The sequence below is a fragment of the Salmo salar genome, chromosome ssa01, assembly GCF_905237065.1.
Source record: "Salmo salar chromosome ssa01, Ssal_v3.1, whole genome shotgun sequence".
Lineage (NCBI taxonomy): Eukaryota > Metazoa > Chordata > Actinopteri > Salmoniformes > Salmonidae > Salmo > Salmo salar.
Window position 1 is genome coordinate 2,555,714 of NC_059442.1, and position 15,594 is coordinate 2,571,307.

At 43.8% G+C, this 15,594-nt stretch overlaps 1 protein-coding gene across 8 annotated transcripts in view; it reads left to right on the top strand.

Annotated features, from left to right (window-relative positions):
- LOC106602449 (protein Jade-1) overlaps nucleotides 1-15,594 on the top strand; it is a 65,851-nt gene that overhangs the window by 5,925 nt on the left and 44,332 nt on the right. For 7 of the 8 annotated variants that reach the window (XM_045705232.1, XM_045705120.1, XM_045705172.1 and 4 more), the window contains exons 3-5: nucleotides 5,438-5,502; nucleotides 13,889-14,046; nucleotides 14,990-15,174. In XM_045705232.1, coding sequence (XP_045561188.1) covers nucleotides 5,438-5,502; nucleotides 13,889-14,046; nucleotides 14,990-15,174 — 408 coding nt within the window. Of the gene's footprint in view, nucleotides 1-5,437; nucleotides 5,503-13,888; nucleotides 14,047-14,124; nucleotides 14,291-14,989; nucleotides 15,175-15,594 lie in introns of those variants that run through there. The other variant, XM_045705331.1, reaches the window with a different exon arrangement.

Below are 15,594 nucleotides of genomic sequence, written 5' to 3' on the forward strand. Positions count from 1 at the left end.
AACCCTAACCTCTTTCCCCCAGACTAACCCTAACCTCTTTCCCCCAGACTAACCCTAACCTCTTTCCCCCAGACTAACCCTAACCTCTTTCCCCCAGACTAACCCTAACCTCTTTCCCCCAGACTAACCCTAACCTCTTTCCCCCAGACCCGAGTGGCTTCGGATCCAGAATTGTAAACTAGATGGTATTTTCCATGAAGAAATATTGGTGGAACTTGCTTTAACACTTTACAAGTATTTTTGTGGTAGTGGAAGAAGTTTAAAATATTTTACTTAAGCCAAGAAGTTAAATATAGTCAAAGTAAAATAATTGGTCTGATTACTTTGATAGACTACACATATTTGTTGCAAAATCCTGTTACGGGAGAACATCATTCTCAAACGAACACCGGATCGTTTTTTATCATGCGACAGAGCTGCATATTACAGCCTAATGGTAGAAACTTAGAGAGAATATCTGAAGATATAACGATAGGATTGCGCTTTACTGTTTTTGGACAGTAGTAGTAGAAGACATGCTGGTTTCAATATCAGGAAATCTAAGATTATTATTTTTTTTTTCTGTGGTGGTGGGATTTTGGCTGTAGGCAAGGTAGTCTGACTGACAGCTCTCACAGCTCATCCTCGCTCTATAATCACGTGGGTCGTGTCATTCAGGCTAGTGGAATCTGACTTTGTGGCTGTGGAATCTAGTGGAACCTGCATTCAGGCTAGTGGAATCTGACTTTGTGGCTGTGGAATCTAGTGGAACCTCGCTTTCTGCCCATTCAACTGGCGTTTTGCGTCCGTTCATCAAGTGGAAGCAGAGAGAGTTTCGGAGCGACAACTGTTTTGAGTGTCGGAATTTGACAAGTTTTTTTTTTTCTCAAAGAGTGAGAATGGAAGAGACACAGGGGACATCCTGCTGTGGGAAAGGGTTCTTAGCCATGAAGCGCATAAAGTCAGACTGGAGGTCCAGCCTGTCCACCAGCATGATGCACAGTTTACTGCTTGACTGACTGAGGACTGCAAGGCAGAGAGGGCCGTTAGCAAGTAATGGTTCTCAAAAAGGTCAAGGAGGCCGTTCTTCAGTGACTGAAGCAGGGAGGGTGAAGCAGGGAGGGTGAAGCAGGGAGGGTGAAGCAGGGAGGGTGAAGGCTGGGAAACACACCCACTTATTCTTTAACACAAGATGGCGCCGATAAAGATGGCAGCTTCGCTTCTAGTCCTTAGGAAACTGTGCAGTATAAAATAAATGTAATTCTTACATTGTTAGCCCAGAAAATGTGTTATTACATTCAACAGGGAAGAACTATTGGATATCAGAGAAACGTCAACTTACCAGCACTACGACCAGGAATACAACTTTCCAAGAGCGGATCCTTTGTCTGCACCTCCCAGGGCATTTGATCTGATTCCAGAGGCCGACCAGAAACGACGCCGCCAGAGAGAAGGGAGGGAGCCGGAACGGTCTTCTAGTGAGGCTTCGGATGCGCTCACAACACCCGCCGCTTCCCAGTATATTACTCGCTAGTGTCCAGTCCCTAGTTAGTCTTAGAAAGTAGGGCAAGTGTTGCTTTCTAAAGTGATATCCAGGATTGTAAACATATTTCACGGAAACATGGCTAGCTGTGGACATGCTGTCGGAGTCCGTACAGCCAATGGGATTTTCAGAATAAATATCTCTCCGGCAAGAAGAAGGGCGGAGGTGTATGTTTCATGATTAACGACTCGTGGTGTAATTGTAACATACAAGAACTCAAGTTCTTTTGTTCACCTGACCTAGAATTCCTCAATCAAATGCCGACTGTATAATCTCCTAAGAGAATTCTCCTCGGTTATCGTCACAGCCGTGTATATCCCCACGCAAGCGGATACCAGAACAAGGAACTTCACTGGACTTTATGCAAAATGGAAACCATATATCCTGAGGCTGCAGTTATTATAGTTGGGGATTTTAACAAAGCTAATTTGAGAACAAGGCTACCTAAATTCTATCAGCATATCGATTGCGGTACACGAGCGAGTAACACGCTCGACCATTACTACTCTAACTTCCGCGACGCGTACAAGGCCCTTCCCCCGCCCTCCTTTTGGCAAATCCGACCATGACTCCATCTTGTTGCTCCCCTCCTATAGGCAGAAACTAAAACGGGAAGCAGCGCCCGTGCGTAGGTCTATCCAACGCTGGTCTGACCAATCGGATTCCACGCTTCAAGATTGCTTCGATCACATGGACTGGGATATGTTCCGGGTAGCCTCAGAGAATAACATTGACGTATCCACTGACTCTGTGAGAGAGTTTTATATGGAAGTGTATTGGAGATCCACTGTGAGATGTATGACACATGTATAACTGTTTTGTGTTTAAGAATTTGTGTTTAAGAATCTGTTGCTTTTATATTGTTTTGTAAACAGTTCATTTGTATGTGGGACCAATACATTGGATATGCCTAGGATAAACGCTCAGGCACTTTTGGAGAGGTTGACAAAACACTTGGATATCCCCTGTATGTCCCGACACCACCACAATGTTTGAGAGAGGTTTAGTTTTTATAGTGAACAATAACTTTTAGGAACATACATTGTGTACATACAGTGCAATTACCACATTTGGACACTTTGTAGAGGTTAAAAGGCCACTTGAATGTACCCTGGATACCCCATAACACCACCACAATGTGGGAGTGAGGTTGATATTTTTACATTTACATTTTAGTCATTTAGCAGACGCTCTTATCCAGAGCGACTTACAGTACTGAATGCATACATTTCATACATTTTTTTTCTCCCCCCCGTACTGGTCCCCCGTGGGAATCGAACCCACAACCCTGGCGTTGCAAACACCATGCTCTACCAACTGAGCCACAGGGAAGGCCTGATATAGTTCACATGTTGCGGAAGCCATCTGATCTGTTTCCAGCTCTAGTCATCAATAATTCACATATAGCTTGACTTTCAAAACATAAAAATGTATTTTGTGTGAGCTTGATCTTGTGTATTCTGAACTATGTAACTCCTATCTTCTGATCATTTCCTCATCTCCCAGATGTCGTCTTTCCAAATATACCAAGTTTAACATTGTCAGAATCATGTAATTGCACATGAATAGCAGTTACTCTTGGGTATGTCTATTTAGGCAGAAATCTACATTTCTGAAGGCTTACATTCTTTATAATAGAGAGGCACATTTTTGTACATTTTGCTTCCTACTGACCCTCATTAACGGGTCAACAAACCGTTAAAAAAAAATCTGACCAGTAAAATGACGTGACCAACAGATAATACTATCAGAGATCTGTATATAATGACGAGAGGCTTATGTTTCCGCCCTAACAGTGGGAGTCGTCCCAATGTGGAAAGGCAGGCGACAAGCTTAGGCCCAATATAAGCCCATAGAAATGCATTGGACTTATTTTGGCGAGAGTGAAACCTCTCGCTTTGCCTCTTCCACTCTGATAAGAGCTTAATGTAAACATGCAACAATAGCAAGCCTATGTCTTACAGTCAAAAGGCCTGTTATTGAACGACTCCTGTAATATAGCAGCTAATAAAACCTCATTTTCAAAGATTTGCCAAAATGCAATTCACGGAAAACACAGTTCTAAACAGCGTACCTAATGCGAGCGGATCCATATGTGGCAGAAATGAAAATCTCTGTTAGAAACGTAGAAAAGGGGGGAATCTGACAACTACTATGATGGGCTGCTAATATGACTGGGATTGTGCTTCTGGACAATGGAGAAACAAGTTGATATGCAAACCAATAGAACAGGAGAGAAATGCGGGTCAACGGCATGAGGAAACCTCCACGTTTCTATGGATGGATTATCTCAAGATGTAAAGGAAGACACCTTTATTATTTGAAGTGAAGTAAAACGTTCAGGTTTCAAAAATTATACTGTCTCCAGCTCACATTACATTATGCTGTCTCCTCACGATGCGTTATACTGTCTCCTCACGATGCGTTATACTGTCTCCTCACGATGCGTTATACTGTCTCCAGCTCACGATGCGTTATACTGTCTCCAGCTCACGATGCGTTATACTGTCTCCAGCTCACGATGCGTTATACTGTCTCCAGCTCACGATGCGTTATACTGTCTCCTCACGATGCGTTATACTGTCTCCTCACGATGCGTTATACTGTCTCCTCACGATGCGTTATACTGTCTCCAGCTCACGATGCGTTATACTGTCTCCAGCTCACGATGCGTTATACTGTCTCCAGCTCACGATGCGTTATACTGTCTCCAGCTCACGATGCGTTATACTGTCTCCAGCTCACGATGCGTTATACTGTCTCCAGCTCACGATGCGTTATACTGTCTGCTCACGATGCGTTATACTGTCTGCTCACGATGCGTTATACTGTCTCCTCACGATGCGTTATACTGTCTCCTCACGATGCGTTATACTGTCTCCAGCTCACGATGCGTTATACTGTCTCCAGCTCGTTATTTTTAACTTGTGGCCACAAGTTAACACGCAGTTGCATTTAGAATTGTTATTTGTTATGACTGGGGCTGACCAAGGACTGGGGCTGACCAAGGACTGGGGCTGACCAAGGACTGGGGCTGACCAAAGGACTGGGGCTGACCAAAGGACTGGGGCTGACCCAAGGACTGGGGCTGACCCAAGGACTGGGGCTGACCCAAGGACTGGCCTTACAAAAGCAGGTTTCACTCCAGTAGTCTACAGACTTTGAAGAGCTTCTCTGGTGCTGTCTGACAGGTGGTAGACTATTCCTCTCCTCTAACTAGTGTTGTGTGTGTGTGTGTGTGTGTGTGTGTGTGTGTGTGTGTGTGTGTGTGTGTGTGTGTGTGTGTGTGTGTGTGTGTGTGTGTGTGTGTGTGTGTGTGATTTAATAAAATGCATGACGACTAATGAAAATACACTTGCCAATTTTAATTCCACCAAATTATGCACATTTTTACTGATCAGCATGACCGGTCAAATGTTTTTCCGGTGGCTAACCGGTTAACATCCCTACTCCATAAATATTCATAGTTGACATATTCCCCCGTTGTATCTGTTTCCAGGTCTATGTTTCCTAGATGCATTAAGATTTTATAATGCTGTTTGTTTGTTTGTATGTAGTGCAGACAACTGACTACTTCTATTCCACATTTTAGCAATATCAGAGCTTGTAATATTGGGTTACATGAGTTTGTGGCCCATCCTCCTTCCTGCCAGGCATGTTCTGCACTTTCTTAGATAAAGGGGTGTCTCACAATATTGATAAATTTAACCTATTTTGCAGTTAAACACTTTTACACAACCATCCATTTGATAAATGGGAGACATTAGGGATGTGAAAAAACATGGTTGTGTTTTGTTCTACCTCCTGGTAGGAGTTTCTCAAATGTAGTGGCCTTGCCACTGGCCTACAAGTAAGGAAATGTCAGATAATTGAGATGACTGAAGTCTGTGATGTCTTTTCTCTGTCATCTCTAAGGTAACTCCACTTCCTGGTCCCAACATTCTCAACCCAGGAGAACCAATTGGAAGAAGCCCTCAGAAGTAAGTCACCCCACCCTTAACCTCTATGGGCTAGGTGGGACGCTAGCGTGCCACCCGTGGTGCACTCCATCAACAGCAGGTGCATTTCAAGAGCGGCAAATTTGAATCCAAATAAATGTCAAAATCCAAATTTTTCAGACATACAACTATTTTACACCCTTTGAAAGATAAACATCTCCTTAATCTAACCACGTTTTACGATTTCAAAAAGGTTTTACGGCGAAAGCATAAATTTAGAGTATGTTAGGACAGTACATTTACAAGAGTTGTGTGTAATGTTGTGCCAATTCAAAGACAGGGTCACCAAAACCATAAAACCAGCTAAAATGATGCACTAACCTTTTACAATCTCCATCAGATGACACTCCTAGGACATTATGTTAGACAATGCATGCATTTTTAGTTCTATCAAGTTCATATTTATATCCAAAAACAGCGTTTTACTATGGCATTGATGTTGATGAAATCGTTTCCCTCCAATAACCGGCAGTCAAGTCAGCATCACAAATTAAATAATTAAAATTAGAAAACATTGGTAAAATATTATATTGTCATTTAAAGAATTATATATTTACATCTCTTGAACGCAATCAACTTGCCAGATTTAAAAATAACCTTACTGGGAAATCACACTTTGCAATAATCTGAGCACTGCGCCCAGAAAAATACGCGTTGCGATACAGACTAGACGTCGAAAATACTATGTAAATAATCCATTACCTTTGATTCTCTTCATCAGATGTCACTTCCAGGTATCACAGGTCCATAACGAATGTAGTTTTGTTCAAAAAAGCTCATCATTTATGTCCAAAAATCTCCGTCTTGTTAGCACATGATCTAAGCCAGCCGGACTTCTCGTCATGAACGAGGGGAAAAAATATATTTACGTTTGTTCAAACATGTCAAACGTTGTATAGCATAAATCATTAGGGCCTTTTTTAACCAGAACATGAATAATATTCAAGGTGGACGAATGCATACTCTTTTATAACGTATTGGAACGAGGGTACCCAACATGAACTCGCGCGCCAGGTGTCTAATGGGACATCATCGTTCCATGGCTCTTGTTCGGTCAGATCTCCCTCCAGAAGACTCAAAACACTTTGTAAAGGCTGGTGACATCTAGTGGAAGCAATAGGAAGTGCCAAAATATTCCTCAGCCCCTGTGTTTTTCAATGGGATAGGTTTAAAGGTAATACAACACATCAGGTATCCACTTCCTGTCAGAAAATGTCTCAGGGTTTTGCCTGCCAAATGAGTTCTGTTATACTCACAGACACCATTCAAACAGTTTTAGAAACTTTAGAGTGTTTTCTATCCATATATAATAAGTATATGCATATTATAGTTACTGGGTAGGATTAGTAACCAGATTAAATCGGGTACATTTTTTTTATCCAGCCTTGCAAATACTGCCCCCTAGCCCCAACAGGTTAACACCTAATCCCTCACCCAGCTTCTGTCTGCCTGTTGCTGTGTGCTGCTGAATGTCGATGTCCCAGTTATTGAAGGATATCTCTGTCTATGTCCCTATTTTCGGTTTGGGTGGTAGACCATATATACCGGAAAAGGCAATGGTATAGTTTTTCAATATCATCAAAACTATCAGTTTTTTTTTTTAGTAAGTTAATACCTGCAGTCAACTTGTACAATAGGTTAGGAGATTGCCTTCTTAATTTGACCTGTTACATTTTATATTATGAAGCTTACCGTAGTTCCCCAAAACAGTTGAGACGGTCATTTGTTTGTAAATAGCAGAACGGGTCAATGCGGGAGATGGTGACGATATTTCCACTGTCCGGACGATAACGATATATCATTTACTGTAACTTTTAAATTTTTTTGGGGTGACATTTTATGAGCCCTTCGAAGTTAATAAATTACAAAAATATTGCTTTTAACCACCTGAAAACCCTGCATGTGCACGAATATGAAGAATCTACCAGAATGCGTGCAGCAAACCCCCGGAGCAGCGGAGCAAATCCCAAGACACCTTCCAGCCAGAAACAGAAAGGGGGCATTGCACTTATTGTTTTACTTCTGTGGGAAACCTGTGCAAACATGAAACAAAGGTGTATGAGTTAAATAAAGATGCAGTAAAATTACATAAAAAAAATATTTAAGGTATTCAGGATGTAAAGCAAATGTAAAAACATTTCTTTACTTTTCCCTGCCAAATATAAATGTATTATAAATGTATAACACCGGCCATTATGAATTCAAGTTGTAAACCTTTTCAAACTAACTTCTTCAAGCAGGAACACAGTTTCTGACTTCAAAGTTGCCCTGTGGCATGTGTCCACGTTGCCCTCCGTGCTAAATGCTCAGAGGGCCATCTTGTGGCTGGGATGCACAAGACGCACCACTGGCTTTCTTAAAGAAGACTTCTTCGCTGATTTGTGGAGCAGTGGCAGCTTCTTTCTCTAGTCCTCTTCAAGAGAGAGGTCTCCCACGGCTGTGTTCCCTACCAGGAGGGCTTCTGTCTCGGAGGCAGCTCTCACCTTCACCAGCGGTTATGTATGTGGTCTTGAACCTTGGGTCCAGAAAGGTAGCCATGGTGAGCAGCTCATCTGTTTCAGGGTCGGTGTATTTGTCATTCAGGTACCGTAAATTCCGGACTATAAGCCGCAACTTTTTTTCCCAGGCTTTGAACCCCGCGGCTTAAAAAATGACGCGGCTAATATATGGATTTTTCCCGCTTTAAATTTTTTTTCTCTCCAAAAAAACATTATGTGACGTGCTCATGTTTTTGGCGGCATGAAGCTTTCATTAGACCAATGAAATTGTCGAACGGGTTAAGGTCAAACAACTTTTTAGTTTACTGTTTAGATTAAATCGAGCGCTCTCAAACTTCCCATCATTCTGATTACGGTAGTCATTTTGTCACCCTCATCATGGCAAAGACACGGAGAAATGCATATGATGCAGCTTTCAAGTTGAAGGCGATTGATCTGGCTGTTGGAAAAGGAAATAGAGCTGCTGCACGGGAGCTTGGTCTTAATGAGTCGATGATAAGACGTTGGAAACAGCAGCGTTAGGAATTGACTCAGTGCAAAAAGACAACTAAAGCTTACTGCAAATTTTTTTATTTTTTGTTACAAGCCGTGTTTCGTTAAAGCCTATTTATTTTTGTTACAAGCCGTGTTTCGTTAAAGCCTATTTATTTTTGTTACAAGCCGTTGTCATGACGTTGGCCTGTGGGTAAGGTTTATGACCCCCCCCCCCCCCCCATAAATACCTTTCTCCCTTCCCCTCTCTGACCCTACTGAAGGACTTGAATAGCCTGTGTTAAATATAGAGAGTCTGGGAACATCAAACAAATGGGGAAAGGAACCATATTTTGGTAATAAAACCAGTTGGAAATATGCTTGGGAACGTAATGAGTATGGATGTCAGTTCGGTTGTCATCTGAGACATTATGACTGATGACAGGACGACATAAACTGTACCTGAGAAAGTATACACCCTCTAGTTATCAGAGTAACATGGAATTGTTATGCAATTGAAATGTTTGATATTGAAATTGTTTGTTAGGAGATTAAATGTAATTTTATCTTCCAAATGAGAGAATTGGGTTTTCATAAGGAAAGTGCCCTGCTTGATCAGTGGCCCACCCCTGTGAAGAGGAGGGGTTATAAACGATGAAACACCTCCCTCCCCCTCCACTATATAAGCCTTTGACGAAAAGATAACCAGGTTGTTCCAGTACGGGAGGGCTGCAGCCTCCACGTTAGAAGGAGACACACATATCAAGGACAGAACTAAGCCAACCTCGGCGTGAGCTTTGGTGGCGAATGGTATGAACTTTGAGCTTATTCACTACAGAAGTGATACTTCCTAGCCGTTGAGTTAGCAGCGGCCGCTGTAGACGTGGGCTAGGAAAGGACGGACGACGGATCCAGTCTAACAGACGGACGAAGATACCACCACGTATCCAATTTACCACCAGAGACATTCTTCCGAGTAACAGGAAGATCTGTTGGCCAACCCGGCCAGCATCTACGACCAATCTACCGAAGCGCAGCTCAGAGTAAATATTTATTGCATTTTCCTTTTCCAAATGGGCGGTAATTTAGAATGCATAAGATAATGTATTTACGATAGCATAGCTGCTGTTTCTCTGTTCCCAAGTCTTCCCGCTCTTTCATTCAAGCCCAACCCCCTTTCCTTTGGGTAACCAGCCATCATGTATGACATCATTTGTATTCTGTGTATTTGTAATTCTGTGTGATTTAGTTTAGGTATTTAGTAAATAAATAATTAAACCCAATTTTGTATTGCTGATTCAACTTGTTAGCCAGGGTTCGTGAAGATAGCCAAGAATTTACAACTTTCATTATGAGACTGAAAATGAGACAAGGGTTAATATTGACTGCTATCGATGTAAAATATTACTAAGTATTTTAAGAGTTTATTCGGAAGATAACGGCTCTATAAACGTTCTTCCGTGGTGCCCCGACTTTCTAGTTAGTTACATTTACATGATTAGCTTAATCAGGTAATATTAATTACAGAGAAATGATTTTATAGAATAGCATGTCATATCACTTAATCCGGCATAGCCAAAGACACGACACCGTGTTTCGTTAAAGCCTATTTATTTTTGTTACAAGCCGTGTTTCGTTAAAGCCTGTGTAAAGTTAATTTGTTTCAATGTACCGGTAGGCACCTGCGGCTTATAGACGTGCGGCTTATTTATGTTCAAAAAATCTATATTTTTTAATTCAGTGGGTGCGGCTTATATTCAGGTGCGCTTAATAGTCCGGAAATTACGGTAATTGAGGACCCTCATCTTAATCTCTCGGGTCAGTTTGGCTTCACCCTCATTTGATTTGAGAACCTCTGTCTTGAGTGAGTGGAGGACCGGCTTCAGATAGGACCATCTATCGATTTACATACAACCGTTGTGATTGAGAGCTATGTTGCTTTAGAAAACGGGACCATTTATTGAGTTGGCTATTTATTATTAAAAAAAGAGAAGATGGATAAATATATTGAAACCACAGGCTAATGTGACTGGATATTTCACACATTTTTACAAATAACATATGAGGATCAGGCAGTGTAGTCAGCTATAACTTTAAACAGAGGAGATAAGGAATACATTTTAAGTTGTTTGTTTTTAAGTTATGTTATTTTTCTACCTAGTTCTGTGTTTTGGATGTTGAAACTTACCAGCATTTATGGATTTCGTTGGCAACTCTGTCCCGACCATTCAGAGTTCTGGCAGACATGTTTTGCTGTAGTATTTACGGCTCGGGATCTCTCGTATCTTGGGTCTAGAGTTCGAATCAACTTTCTGAAACCGTCTTTCTCCACAGTTTGAATTGGTTCTACGTGATACGTAATTCCACTCGTTATCTCATTCCACTTGTTGCTCTTCTTGTCATAGGGAGTACCACTAACAAATGATGAGTGATAGCTGAGTGTAGGTCTGGCTGGAAGGTGTCTTGGGATTTGCTCCGCTGCTCCAGGGGGTTTGCTTCACGCATTCTGGGAGATTCTTCATATTCGTGCACATGCAGGATTTTCAGGTGGTGAAAAAGATTGCTGGTGTTTTCCACCTTTTTGGCTTTAGCACAATGCGTCAACACAACTTGTCCACCAAACGGTACTGTGCGAGGTGTGTTAGCTGAGTGTAGGTCTGGCTGGAAGGTGTCTTGGGATTTGCTCGTACTGTGCGAGGTCGGATGTCTTAACGGCAAGCCAGTTCCAAACGACGAGGCCTCCCTTTTTTTTGAAACAATTCTTCATTGTCCTGCAAATCATACTCAATGCTTGCTTACACTTTTGCGCTTGATTTTTGCTAACGAAAGGAGTTTACTTGACTAAATGTTCACTTACTCTGCAGTTGCACATGCTAGTTTGTTGAAGTTACACTTGTATATGCAGTTCACTACTAAATGTTTGCCATCAGATATCTTATAATGGCCAGAAGTCAAAGAGCTCTGGATGGGTTCTGTTCAGTTCTCCCCCTCTGGGCCGTTCTCCCCCTCTGGGCCGTTCTCCCCCTCTGGGCCGTTCTCCCCCTCTGGGCCGGTGTACACATGCTGCTCTTTCTTCAGAAAGGCATGCATCACAACTCTGTTCATTTGCACAATTTCTGTCGTTCACTTTCGCTTGTAAGTCCACACACGATTAAATGACATTCGGTAACTAGCTACGTTTGTATAACTTTATGAGATGGATTTTCCTACCTTTGCAATTAGTTTGTTCATTTTTGCTCATTAGCATTTAGTTAACAGCATCTATGTAATTTCGTTATTAATTGTGCTAAGTTTGTTAGCATTCTGGTAATAGATGCCCAATAAGCTTTTGTTGCGTTTTTGGCGCCATTAATAATAAATTCCATGTTGGCAGAAGAATGGTATGACAATCTGGATACCGCCCAAGCCTACCCAATGTCCCCGGTATTTAGTGAGTGACCTGTCTTTGTCACTACAGTGCATTCTGAAAGTATTCAGACCCATTGACTTTTTCCAAATTTTGTTACGTTACAACCTATTTCTAAAATTGATTCAATAGTTTTTCCCCCCTCATCAATCTACACACAATACCCCATAATGAAAATGCAAAAACAGTTGATAACGGTTAGCTGGAAATATATTTCTTTCCCCCCCATCTATCTTCAGAGTTCGTACTGTCAGGTGACCTAAACTGGGATCTGCTTAACACCCCGGCCGTCCTACAATCTAAGCTAGATGCCTTCAATCTCACACAAATTATCAAGGAACCTACCAGGTACAACCCTAAATCCGTAACCATGGGGGCACCCTCTTAGATATCATCCTGACCAACCTGTCCTCCAAATACACCTCTGCTGTCTTCAACCAGGATCTCAGCGTTCACGCCTCATTGCCTGCGTCTGTGTTCTGAATTTGCACGTGCAAGCCAAGCGCCACCACTACTATCAGTAGCAATGTCAAAGCTGAACAAAAAAAGTCTGCAAACACCGTCCACGAACGATGTGTTTACAATACCGCGCTGGTAATAAAGCATTATTTGTTTGACCGCAACTTCTGGGGTAGCTAGCTTAACCACCATGGAGCTGGAGGCCTGCTCCTACACCCTCCTTTGGGTTAGGGTTAACCTAACCACCATGGAGCTGCTCCTACACCCTCCTTTGGGTTAGGGTTAACCTGACCACCATGGAGCTGGAGGCCTGCTCCTACACCCTCCTTTGGGTTAGGGTTAACCTGACCACCATGGAGCTGGAGGCCTGCTCCTACACCCTCCTTTGGGTTAGGGTTAACCTAACCACCATGGAGCTGGAGGCCTGCTCCTACACCCTCCTTTGGGTTAGGGTTAACCTAACCACCATGGAGCTGGAGGCCTGCTCCTACACCCTCCTTTGTCTGGATCTCCAGTAGTTTCCACAGCTAAGCCAAATGTCTTCCACACATCTGACTTCCCCTTTCCCTTCTGAGCAACCAGTAAACATTAGCCTGTTTCCAGTTTGTTTTTCACGTCCTCTGCATCCATTTTGGTGTTACGGTGTTCAGAGTTTATAACCAATGTATTGATTTGATTGATAGGCTATTGGTCACGTGCATGTGATGCATACATGTGTCACATCAAGGGTTGAGGGAATAGGGAATGTTTTTTTCCTAAACAAATGAGGGATTTTGGTAACAACTTTTCAATCAGAATTGGCTGTGACTATGTTGAGAGAGAGAGAGAGATTTTTTGCGCAGCATGTCTGAGCCCGGCCCTACTCAATCAAATCAATTTCGTACTCCCTCTACAGTAATTTGTATGTGTTAATTATTTAAACAAACAGTGCGCTTAAAGAATCAGACCATCTCGGTTATTAAAACACAGGATGTGTCTATATATGGAAAAATACACGGCTAAAAATGTTTCAATCATTTGGTCGAAAGAACAGACGACTCTCACTCCTACCCTCATCAATTATTTAGTGAGTGATCTGTCTGTGTCCCAGGTATTTAGTGGGTGATCTGTCTGTGTCCCAGGTGTTTAGTGAGTGATCTGTCTGTGTCCCAGGTATTTAGTGAGTGATCTGTCTGTGTCCCAGGTGTTTAGTGAGTGATCTGTCTGTGTCCCAGGTATTTAGTGGGTGATCTGTCTGTGTCCCAGGTATTTAGTGAGTGATCTGTCTGTGTCCCAGGTATTTAGTGAGTGATCTGTCTGTGTCCCAGGTATTTAGTGAGTGATCTGTCTGTGTCCCAGGTATTTAGTGGGTGATCTGTCTGTGTCCCAGGTATTTAGTGAGTGATCTGTCTGTGTCCCAGGTATTTAGTGGGTGATCTGTCTGTGTCCCAGGTATTTAGTGAGTGATCTGTCTGTGTCCCAGATGTTTAGTGAGTGATCTGTCTGTGTCCCAGGTATTTAGTGAGTGTCTGGTCTATGTCCCTGTGTTGTGCAGGTGTTCAGGACAGACTTCATCACGGCCATGAAGCTCCATGACACATACCATCTGAACCCAGAGGATTATTACGTCCTGGTCGATCCCTGGAGACAGGAGTGGGAGAAAGGAGTCCAGGTCCCTGTCAGCCCACACACCATCCCCCAGCCTGTAGCCCGGTAAGACATGTAGCCTGTAGCCCGGTAAGACATGTAGCCCACACACCGTCCCCCAGCCTGTAGCCCGGTAAGACATGTAGCCTGTAGCCCGGTAAGACATGTAGCCTAAACACCATCCCCCAGCCTGTAGCCCGGTAAGACATGTAGCCTAAACACCATCCCCCAGCCTGTAGCCCGGTAAGACATGTAGCCTGTAGCCCGGTAAGACATGTAGCCCACACACCGTCCCCCAGCCTGTAGCCCGGTAAGACATGTAGCCTGAACTCCATCCCCCAGCCTGTAGCCCGGTAAGACATGTAGCCTGAACTCCATCCCCCAGCCTGTAGCCCGGTAAGACATGTAGCCTGTAGCCCGGTAAGACATGTAGCCTGAACTCCATCCCCCAGCCTGTAGCCCGGTAAGACATGTAGCCTGAACTCCATCCCCCAGCCTGTAGCCCGGTAAGACATGTAGCCTGTAGCCCGGTAAGACATGTAGCCTGAACTCCATCCCCCAGCCTGTAGCCCGGTAAGACATGTAGCCTAAACACCATCCCCCAGCCTGTAGCCCGGTAAGACATGTAGCCTGAACTCCATCCCCCAGCCTGTAGCCCGGTAAGACATGTAGCCTAAACACCATCCCCCAGCCTGTAGCCCGGTAAGACATGTAGCCTGTAGCCCGGTAAGACATGTAGCCTAAACACCATCCCCCAGCCTGTAGCCCGGTAAGACATGTAGCCTGAACTCCATCCCCCAGCCTGTAGCCCGGTAAGACATGTAGCCTAAACACCATCCCCCAGCCTGTAGCCCGGTAAGACATGTAGCCTGAACTCCATCCCCCAGCCTGTAGCCCGGTAAGACATGTAGCCTGAACTCCATCCCCCCAGCCTGTAGCCCGGTAAGACATGTAGCCTATCTCTGCTCTCTAGTCATATCTAATCTCTAATCATATCTCTGCTCTGTAGGGTGGTGGCTGAGCAGGGGATGGAGGTGATGTTCTCGACGCCTAAGAAGTGGATCCGTTCGGGGTGTTCAGGGGCGCTGGGGTACGTGGACGTCCAGACCCTGGCCGAGGGGGCGTGTCGATACGACCTCAACGACACTGACGTGGCCTGGCTGGAGCTCATCAACCACCACTTCACTCTGATGGGTCAGTAGATCTACCTCCACTACGGTTGTACAGCTCACTGTGTAGTGGTTCAGCGCTGTGTAGTATCGACTGTGTAGTGGTTCAGCGCTGTGTAGTGGTTCAGCACTGTGTAGTGGTTCAGCGCTGTGTAGTATCGACTGTGTAGTGGTTCAGCGCTGTGTAGTGGTTCAGCGCTGTGTAGTGGTTCAGCGCTGTGTAGTGGTTCAGCACTGTGTAGTGGTTCAGCGCTGTGTAGTGGTTCAGCACTGTGTAGTGGTTCAGCGCTGTGTAGTGGTTCAGCGCTGTGTAGTGGTTCAGCGCTGTGTAGTGGTTCAGCACTGTGTAGTGGTTCAGCGCTGTGTAGGGGTTCAGCACTGTGTAGTATCGACTGTGTAGTGGTTCAGCGCTGTGTAGTGGTTCAGCGCTGTGTAGTGGTTCAGC